The sequence below is a fragment of the Pongo abelii genome, chromosome 19, assembly GCF_028885655.2.
Source record: "Pongo abelii isolate AG06213 chromosome 19, NHGRI_mPonAbe1-v2.0_pri, whole genome shotgun sequence".
Lineage (NCBI taxonomy): Eukaryota > Metazoa > Chordata > Mammalia > Primates > Hominidae > Pongo > Pongo abelii.
The window spans coordinates 68,797,222-68,807,815 of NC_072004.2; the positions used below are offsets into that span (position 1 = coordinate 68,797,222).

Sequence of the window (10,594 nt, forward strand, 5' to 3'; positions counted from 1 at the left end):
GGTTCAGGTGAGAACAGCGGCATGAAGTTGCCCAACTTGGGGTTGGAAATCACAGTTTGGGAGTGGCTCCAATCCAAACCATGACACCATACGGGATCTTTCAGCCACTTGCAGGGGCGGAGCTGGCGGCGGGATTGACCTGGGGTTGGGGATTGGCGGGGTGGGGAGCTGGTGGGGTCCGGCGGAAAGGGGAGGACGTGAACTTGGGCGGGTTGCCCTGGAGAGGCCTGTAGATGCTGGGCAGGTGGGAAGGCAGGTTTCCAGGTGGCGGCGGGTGGAGAGGAGGTGGGGGACTTGTGGTCAGAGAGCGCCCCTGCCAGGGATCTGGGGATCAGCATGCAGGAAGCTCTGGGGATGACACCCCAGGGGCGTGTGTGAAACGGATTCAGGCTGCCAAGCGTTATTCACTGTGGAGAGACTCATCACCAGAGCCGTGTCTAAAGGATTTAGCCAGGGCTGGATACGGAAAACAGAATGGAAGGGGGCTTTGGGAGATCAGCCCACCTCACAAGAAAGAGCTGAGAGCCTGGATTTGGGCCAGGGGGGCTGCTGAGCCAGCTGCAGGATGGGGCGCGGGGCGCGTGGGTAGTCTCTGAACGGAGGGCGGCACGGGGCTGAAGGAGGAGCGTTTTATGATGCGGCCGTGGGTGCTGGCCTTGGCTGGGGCTTGTGGCGACTGGGTGCCGTGGCGTGGGGGCGGACCGGGGAGAGCGGGGTTGGCAGGGGGCCGAGTCCGGGCGCCCCCCGCATCCTGACCTGTCTCCCACACAGGGTTCGTGGGCCCCCAAGAAGGAGCCTTACGCCCGGGAGATGCTGGCGATCTCCTTTATCTCGGCCGTCAACCGCAAGCGCAAGAAGCGGCGGGAGGCGCGAGGGCTGGGCAGCAGCACCGACGACGACTCGGAGCAGGAGGCGCACAAGCCTGGGGCGGGGGCCACAGCGCCGGGGACTCAGGAGCGGCCGCAGGGGCCGCTGCCTGGCGCCGTCGCCCCCGAGGCCTCCGGACGCCTCAGTCCCCCGGCAGCGCCGGAGGAGCGGCCGGCCGCGGACACGCGCTCCATTGTGTCGGGCTACTCCACCCTGTCCACCATGGACCGCAGCGTGTGCTCGGGCGCTAGCGGTCGGCGGGCAGGCGCGGGGGACGAGGCGGACGACGAGCGTAGCGAGCTGAGCCACGTGGAGACGGACACGGAGGGCGCGGCGGGCGCGGGGCCTGGGGGGCGCCTGACGCGCCGGCCGTCCTTCAGCTCGCACCATCTCATGCCCTGCGACACCCTGGCGCGCCGCCGCCTGGCCCGGGGCCGCCCAGACGGCGAAGGCGCGGGCCGGGGCGGTCCCCGCGCCCCGGAGCCGTCCGGCTCGGCGTCGTCCAGCAGCCAGGAGTCGCTGCGTCCCCCGGCGGCGGCGCTGGCCTCGCGGCCCTCGCGCGTGGAGGCGCTGCGGCTGCGGCTCCGCGGAACGGCGGACGACATGTTCGCCGTGCGCCTGCGGCGGCCGCTGTCGCCTGAGACCCGGCGGCGCCGGAGCAGCTGGCGCCGCCACACCGTGGTGGTGCAGAGCCCGCTGACTGACCTCAACTTCAACGAGTGGAAGGAGCTGGGCGGAGGGGGCCCCCCGGAGCCTGCGGGCGCGCGGGCGCACAGTGACAACAAGGACTCCGGACTCAGCAGCCTGGAGTCCACCAAGGCGCGGGCCCCGTTGTCCGCTGCCTCGCAGCCGCCCGCCCCCGGGGACCTGGGGTCCCTGCAGAGCCAGCCCCCGCGCCGTTCGGCCGCCTCCCGCCTGCATCAGTGTCTGTGATCCCCACCTCCCGCGCCGCTCGGGTGCCACCCCTCCCTAGAGCCCCTTGGGAACCAGGAGGCTTCCCAGCCTGCACCTCCTCTTCTGTGGCCCCTGGGTGCATGGTGGGGGTGGAGGGCGCAGCAGGCCGTGTCTCTAGTTGGTGTGCTGGAACTGGCAGGGCAGAGGAGAAGGCTGGGGCCGGACTAAGTGAATGGAAGGGGGTTCCAGAGGTAATGAGCGGAAGAGGAGGGGGCGTGGGCTGCTGGGGGTCTGTGTCCCTGCACACCTGCGCCCGATAGGTCCTTCTGAGCCTTTCTGTGGCTGCACTTGGGGACCCTTGTGGCCCCATGGGGTGTGGCTAGGGAACCCCTAAGTTTCAGACTAAAGGAAAGATCCTGGGTGATGCTGGCTTTTTGCTTCTTTCTTCTGCCCTCCCACCTCAGCTTGTAAGTGGGGATGTGTGTATGTCTGCGGAGAGCGGGTGTAGGGTGCGTATGTCCATGGGGGGAGGAGCTTATGTGTGCAGTCGTTGTCCCAAGGTGTTTCCAGTAGCGACTTCTGTCCCCCTACCCCCACCCCGGTCCCCACTTTGCCCCCCAGAGCTCCCTGCCTTTGGTGCACACAGGATCCTGCCCTCCCCCCTTGCCAGAGCCGGAGAAGGGGGTTGGGGCCACTCCAAGGAGGCAGGACTGAAACCCTCACCAGGGTTACTCCCCAACATCCTTTTGCCTGAGTCACCCTCTAAGCGCTTTAACCACGGGCAGCTGCCTGTTCCCCAGACAGTTTTGGGGGGGTCCAGGGTCCCCCTTGCTGGTACCTCCCTCACCCCTCTTTTTGTTCTTCCATCCGTGCCTGTTCCTTCCACAGCCCAGGCACACAGAAGCCCACCTTCTTCCCCTTAGGAGGGGGGATAGTCAACACCCCTGGTGTCTCTCTGCCACTCACACACTGATTTATGGGGTCTGAGCTGGGCTGTTCCTGCAGGATGGACAGGACCCAGCGCCCTCTTCTCCCCACAGGCTGTAAATAGACTTCCAATCACCAGGCCAGCCCCCACACACCCTCACTCATTCCAGGGAAGCCCAGGTAGGTGGTGAACCCGCTGCCACGTCTATCAGTCCTCTTGTTTTATGCAAAGATTTACTGTAAAGTAGATTTCTTTCCCTCCCTCCCCCATCCTTTTATTGTAAATATTGTCTCTAAATGTGTAACATATTATAAAGAATTTATAAGGATTTTTAAAGATGTTTTGCTCATTTACAAAAGTGTTGTAACAGTGTTGGACAAAGCCTTCTACCCCATGTCCGCATGGCTCCTTTCACTGTGTCCTTGACACACCTCTCTGGCAACAACTAAAATTTCCTGCTTCTGAAAAGTCCTGTCTTAAAAGTACAGTCTATATCTTGGAAATAAATGGCCTTCCTCAAGGCATGAGTCAGCTGTCTCACTTGTTTTGGAGGGAAAGGGCCAGAGTGGGGCTGGGAGACAGGCGAGGTACCTGGCCCAGGGAAGGAGGGCAATGGGGACTGGACCAAGGGGTGGCAGGGCGGAGGCAAACTTCTTCCTGGTCCAGCCGGGGTGACAGAGTGAGATTTTGGCTCAATAAATAAATAAATAAATGAATAAATAAATAAATAAATAAATAAATAAGAGGAATGAAATATCTCTAGATTTATTTTTATTTTTATTATTTTATTTATTTATTGTTGAGACAGGGTCTTGCTCCATTGCCCAGGCTGGAGTGAAGTGGTGTGATCACAGCTCACTGCAGACTCGATCTCCTGGGCACAAGTGAGCCTCCTGCCTCAATCTCCGGTGTAGCTGGGACCACAGGCATGTGCCACCACACTTGGCTTTTTTTTTTTTTTTTTTTTTTCAGTAGAGACGAGATCTCATTATGTTGTCCAGGCTGGTCTTGAACTCCTGGGTTCAAGCGATCCTCCTGCCTTGGGCTCCCAAAATGCTGGGATTACAGGCGTGAATCACTGTGACGGGCCTATTTATTTATTTGAGACAGGGTCTCACTCTGTCACCCAGGCTGGAGTGCAGTGGCGATCGAAGTTCACTGCAGCCCAGACCTTCTGGGCTCCAGCGATTCTCCCACCCCAGCCTCCCAAGTAGCTGGAAATGCAGGTGCGAGCCACCATACCCAGCTAATTTTTTAATTTTTGTAGAGACAGGGTCTCCCTATGTTGCCCAGGCTGGTCTCAAACTCTTGGGCAACCCTCCTGCCTCAGGCTCCCAAAGTGCTAGGATTACAGGTGTGAGCTGCCATACCCCCACTGATATCTCTAGATTTTAAAAAACAGATAATTTATCACTAGCAGACATGCCATATAAGAAATAGTAAAGGCAGCCTTCAGATTGAAACGGAAGTACACTAGATGGTAACTTGAGTCCACGCGAATGAATAAAGAACACTGTAAGGATAACCACATAGGCATTATGAAAGACAGTATAGGCCGGGCTCGGTGGCTCAAGCCTGTAATCCCAGCACTTTGGGAGGCCAAGGCAGGTGGACATTTGAGGTCAGGAGTTCGAGACTAGCCTGACCAACATGGTGAAACCCTGTCTCTACTAAAAATACAAAATTAGCTGGGTGTGGTGGTGGGCACCTGTAATCCCAGCTACTTGGGAGGCTGAGGCAGGAGAATCACTTGAACCTGGGAGGTGGAGGTTGAAGTGAGCTGAGACAGTGCCACTGCACTCTAGCCTGGGTGACAGAGCGAGACTCTGTCTCAAAAAAAAAAAAAAAAAGAAAGAAAGAATAAACATTTTTGTAGTAATTATTTTCCTTTTTGTCTTTAACCCTGTCTTTAAAAGATAACTACATAAAGCAATAATTACAAAACTGTGTTGACATATAAAGGTGTAATTTGTATGACAATAATGGCATGAAGGACTGGAGAGGAATGGAGCTATATTAGAGCAAAGTTTTTAAACACAATTAAAATTAGGTTACTATTAAGGTGAACTAGATTGTTCTAAGTTAACATGCTAATTGTAATCACTAGGGCAATCACTAAAAATAACTCAAAAAATTGTAAATGAAACAAAACAAAAACGGAATTAAATAGATGATATATTAGAAAATATTGGCCAGCCATTGTGGCTTATGCCTGTAATCCTAGGACTTTGGGAAGTCGAGGCAGGAGGATTGCTTGAGACCAGCCTGGGCAATCTAGCGAGACCCATCTTTATAAAAAATTTTTAAAAGTTAGCCACGCATGGTGGCACATGCCTGTAGTCCCAGCTACTTGGGAGGCTGATGTGGGATGATCGATTGAGCCTGGGAGGTGAAACCCTGTATTAAAAAAAAGAAAGAGGCCAGGCGCGGTGGCTCAAGCTTGTAATCCCAGCACTTTGGGATGCCGAGGCAGGTGGATCACGAGGTCAGGAGATCGAGACCATCCTGGCTAACATGGTGAAACCCCATCTCTACTGAAAATACAAAAAAATTAGCTGGGCATGGTGGTGGGCGCCTGTAGTCCCAGCTACCCAGGAGGCTGAGGCAGGAGAATGGCGTGAACCCGGGAGGCGGAGCTTGCAGTGAGCCGAAATTGTGCCACTGCATTCCAGCCTGGGCGTCAGAGGAAGACTCCATCTCAAAAAAATAAAAATAAAAATAAAAAAAAGAAAGAAAATATTTATTTTACACTCAAGAAGGCAGAATCAGGCTGGGGGCAGTGGCTCACACCTGTAATCTCAGCACTTTGGGAGGCTGAAGTCAGAGGATCGCCAGAGGTCAGGAGTTTGAGACCAGCCTGGCCAACATGGCGAAACCCCGTCTCTACCAAAAATACAAAAATTAGCCGGGTATGGTGGTGTGTGCCTGTAATCCCAACTACTTGGGAGGCTGAGGCAGGAGAATCGCTGGAACCCAGGAGGCAGAGGTTGCAGTGAGCCAAGATGGCGCCACTGCACTACAGCCTGGGCAACAGAGTGAAACTGTGTCTCAAAAAAAAAAAAAAGAAAGAAAGAAAGAGAGAAAGAGAAAGAAAGAAAAGAAAGAAAGAAAGAAAGAAGGCAGAATCAAGGAATAGAGGAACAAAAAAGGCAAGACATATGAAAACGATTAGCAAAATGGCAGACATAAATCCTAGCTTATTAGTGATACATTGAATGTAAATTAATTTAACACCCCAATCAAAAGGCAGAAATTGGCAGCATGGATTATTATTTTTTTCAAGACTGGGTCTTGCTCAATTGCCCAGGCTGGAGTGCAGTGGTGTGATCCTAGATCACTGCAGCCTTGACATCCTGGGCTCAAGCAATCCTCCCACCTCAGCCTCCCAAATAGCTGGGACTATGGGGCCACGTCACCACGTTTGGCTAATTTTAAAAACAAAATTTTTGTAGAGACGAGGTCATGCTATCTTAACCAGGTTGGTTTCAACCTCCTGGGCTCAAGTGATGCTCCCACCTTGGCCTCCCAAAGGGCTGGGATTACAGGTGTGAGCCATCGGGCCCGGCCCAGAATGGATAAAATAAAATAAAATGATCTAACTGTGAGAGATTTACTTTAGAGTCAAAGACACAAGAGTTGAAAGTAGAAGGATGGAAAAAGAAACCATGTGAGGAGTTATTAAAAGAGAGCTAGCTTGTGTGTGTCTCACACAAGCATGAGACAAACTAGACTTTAAGACAAAAATTCTTACTGAAGGCTGGGCGAGGTGGCTCACGCCTGTAATCCCAGCACTTTGGGAGGCTAAGATGTGTGGATCACCTGACGTCAGGAGTTCAAGACTAGCCTGACCAACATGGTGAAACCCCATCTCTACTAAAACTACAAAAATTAGCCGGGTGTGGTGGCGTGCACTGTAGTCCCAGCTACTCAGGAGGCTGAGACAGGCGCTCCTAATTGCTTGAACCTGGGAGGCGGAGGTTGCAGTGAGCCAAGATAGCTCCACTGCACTCTAGCCTAGGCGACAGAACAAGACTCCGTCTCAAAAAAAAAAAAATTGTTACTAAAGATACGATATCTTTTATAATGATAAAAGATCCAGTTTATGAGGAAGATAAAATGATCGTAAACATATATACTCCTAACAACAGAGCCCAAAATACATGAAGCAAAAACTAATAAAACTTAAGGGAACTGAACTGAATTAGACCATTCAATATAGTAGTTGGAGACTTCAATATCCCACTTTCTTTTTTTTTTTTTTTTTTTTTTTTGAGGCAGAGTCTCACTCTATTGCCCAGGCTGGAGTGCAGTGGCGCGGTCTTCACTCACTGCAAGCTCCGCCTCCCGGGTTCACGCCATTCTCCTGCCTCAGCCTCCAGAGTAGCTGGGACTACAGGTACCCGCCACCATGCCCGGCTAATTTTTTGTATTTTTAGTAGAGACGAGGTTTCACTGTGTTAGCCAGGACCGTCTCGATCTCCTGACCTCGTGATCCGCCCACCTCGGCCTCCCAAAGTGCTGGGATTACAGGCGTGAGCCACCACGCCTGGCCCCCACTTTCAATAATGGATGAAACAACGAGGCAGATCAACAAGGAAGTAGAAGCCTTGACCAACACTGTAAACCAAGACCTGAAAGACATCCAAACACTCCACACAGCAGCAGAACACACATTGTTCTCAGCTACGCGTGACGCACTCTTCAGGATAGACTTATACTAGGCCTTAAACCAAGCCTCAGTAAATGGAAAAGGATTGAAATTATATAAAGTCTGTTCCCCAACTGCAATGGAATTATAGAAAATGACAACCGAGGAAATTAACAAATATGTAGATTTTTTTTTTTTTTTTTTTTGAGGCGGGTCTTGCTCTGTCCTCTAGGCTGGAGTGCAGTGGCACGATCTCGGCTCACTGCAGCCTCCGCCTCGTGGGTTCAAGTGATTCTCCTGCCTCAGCCTCTCAAGTAGATGGGACTACAGGAGTGTATCACCACGCCCGGCTAATTTTTGTATTTTTAATAGAGACGGGGTTTCACCATGTTGGCCAGGCTGGTCTCGAACTCCTGACCTCCAGTGATCTGCCTGCCTTGGCCTCCTAAAGTGCTGGGATTACAGGCGTGAGGTACCACACCCGGCTAGAAATATGTAGAAATTTAAAAACACTCCTAAATAATCAATGAGTGAAAGATAAAATCACAGGGAAATTAGAAAATATCTTGAGATGAATGGAAACTAACACACAACATAACATAACTTATAGGATGCAGCTAAAGCAGTGCTTAGAGAGACATTTGTAACTATGTCAATATTAGAAAAGAAAAAAGATTTCAAATTAATAACCTAAACTTCCACCTTAAGAAACTAGAAAAAGAAGAGCAAACTCAACCAAAAGAAAGCCAAAGGAAGGAAATAATAAAGGTATGAGTAAAAATAAATGAAATAGAAAATAGAAAAAATAGAGAAAGTCAGTAAAACCAAAAGTTTTTTCTTGGAAAAGATCAACAAATTGACAACTGTTTAGCTAGACTGACCAAGAAAAAAAAAAAAAAAAGACTCAGATTAATACCTCAGGCATGAAAAGGGAGCTATCAATACTTACAAAAAGGAAAGGGGGGCCGGGTGCGGTGGCTCTCGCCTGTAATTCCAGCACTGTGGGAGGCCGAGGCGGGTGGATCATTTGAGGTCAGGAGTTCAAGACCAGCCTGGCCAACATGTGAAACCTGTCTCTACTAAAAATACAAAAATTAGCCAGGCGTGGTGGCGGGCACCTGTAATCCCACCTACTCAGGAGGCTGAGGCAGGAGAATCACTTGAACTTGGGAGGCAGAGGTTGCAGTGAGCCGGGATCGTGTAACTGCACTCCACCTAGAAGACAGAGCAAGAGTCCATCTCCACACACACACACACAAAAGTAAAGGGATAATAAGGGAACACTGTGAACAACTGCACACCAGCAATTTAGATAAATAGAAGACATGAAAAAATTCCTAGAAAGACATAAATTACCAAAACTGACTAAGAAGAACTCATAAATAATCTGAACAGACTTACAACATGGAAAAAGATTTAATTGGTCATTTAAAAACTTTCAACAAAGAAAATTCCAGACCCAGATGGCTTCACTAGTGATTTCTATCAAATATTTAAAGAAAAATTAATACAAATCCCTCACAAACTCTTTCAAAAAAAGAAGAGGAAGGAACCGTGAGGCCAGTATTACCCTGATACCAAAGCTAGAAAAAGATATAACAAGAAAACTACAGACCAACATCCCTTGTGACTATAGAAACAAAAGTCCTCCACAAGCTACCAGCAAACCGGTTGGGTGTGATGACTCACACCTGTAATCCCAGCACTTTGGGAGGCCAAGGCAGGCAGATCACTTGTGGCCAGGAGTTGGAGACCAGCCTGGCCAACATAGCAAAACCCTATCTCTACTATTAATAAAAATACAAAAATTAGCTGGGTGTGGTGGCACACACCTGTAATCCCAGCTACTCTGGTGGCTAAGGCACAAGAATTGCCTGAACCCAGGAGGCGGAGGTTGCAGTGAGCTGAGATCACGCCACTGCACTCCAGCATGGAAGAGAGAGCAAGACTCTGTCTCAAAACAGCAACAACAAAAAGATACCAGCAAAACAAATCAAGAAACGTATACAAAGGATTATACACCATGACCAAATGGGATTTATCCCAGGAATACAAGGTTGGTTTAATATTTGAAAATCAATCGATGAAACACACAAAATTGAGAGAATAAAGAATAAAAATTACATGATCATCTCAATAGATGCTGAAGAAGCAAGACAAAATTCAATACTCTTTTATGATTATAAAATTCAATAAACTAGGAATAGAAGGAAACTTCCTCAACCTGATAAACATACCTATGAAAAATCTGTAGCTAGGCCAGGCAGGGTGGCTCATGCCTATAATCCTGGCACTCTGGGAGGTTGAAGTGGGTGGTTTGCTTGAGCCCAGGAGTTTAAGACCAGCATGGGCAACATGGTGAAAGCCCGTCTCTACAAAAAAATACAAAAACTAACCAGGCGTGGTGGTTCACACCTGTAGTCCCAGCTACTTGGGAGGCTGAAGTAGGAGGATTGCTTGAGCACAGGAGATCGAGGCTGCAGTGAGCCATGATTGAGCTACTGCACTCCAGCCAGGGTGACAGAGAGAGAGACTGTCAAAAAAAAAAAAAAAACTACAGCTAATATCGTATTTCATGCTATTAAATTAATAGACTGAGAGCTTTCCCTCTAAGATCAGGAAACAGACAAAATGTTCACTCTTACCACTTCTAGTCAACATTCTACTGGGAGTTTTAGCCCAGGCAATTAGGCAAGAAAAAGAAATAAAAGCCATCCACAAACAGAGATGTAAAACTGTCTCTATTTGCAGATGACATGAGATTGTATGTAGAAAATTCTAAGGAATCCACTAAATAGGAAACTCCAAGGGGCCTCAAATAGTGAAAACAAAATTTAAAACAAAGTAGCAGTACTTACATTTCCTAATATCAAAACTTACTACAAAGCTGCAGTAATCTAAACAGTGTGGTACAGGCATAAGGCTAGATATATAGACCTATGGAAAATAATTAAGAATCCAGAAATACACCCAAACATTTATGGTCAACTGATATATATATTTTTTACATCCATGATACACACTGGATGTCAATTTGATGTTTGACAATGTTACCAAGACCATTCAATGGGGCAAATGATAATCTTTTCTAAAAAAATAGTGCTGGAGGTCAGGTGTGGTGGCTCACGCCTGTAATCCCAGCACGCTGGGAGGCCGAAGCAGGCGGATCACAAGATCAGGAGATCAAGTCCATCCTGGCTAACATGGTGAAACCCTGTCTCTACTAAAAATTAGCCGGGCATGGTGGCGGGTGCCTG

The 10,594-nt window shown here is 49.6% G+C and overlaps 1 protein-coding gene across 8 annotated transcripts in view; it reads left to right on the forward strand.

Moving 5' to 3' along the window:
- Positions 1-3,209, forward strand: part of ARHGAP23 (Rho GTPase activating protein 23) — a 94,741-nt gene extending 91,532 nt beyond the window's left edge. For 6 of the 8 annotated variants that reach the window (XM_054546500.2, XM_024234848.3, XM_054546502.2 and 3 more), the window contains one exon: positions 772-3,209. In XM_054546500.2, the coding sequence (XP_054402475.1) occupies positions 772-1,800 (1,029 nt within the window). In that variant the 3' untranslated portion in view covers positions 1,801-3,209. The remainder of the gene's footprint in view (positions 1-771) is intronic. The other 2 variants (XM_024234849.3, XM_054546506.2) reach the window with 2 other exon arrangements.
- Positions 3,210-10,594: the final 7,385 nt, after the last annotated feature.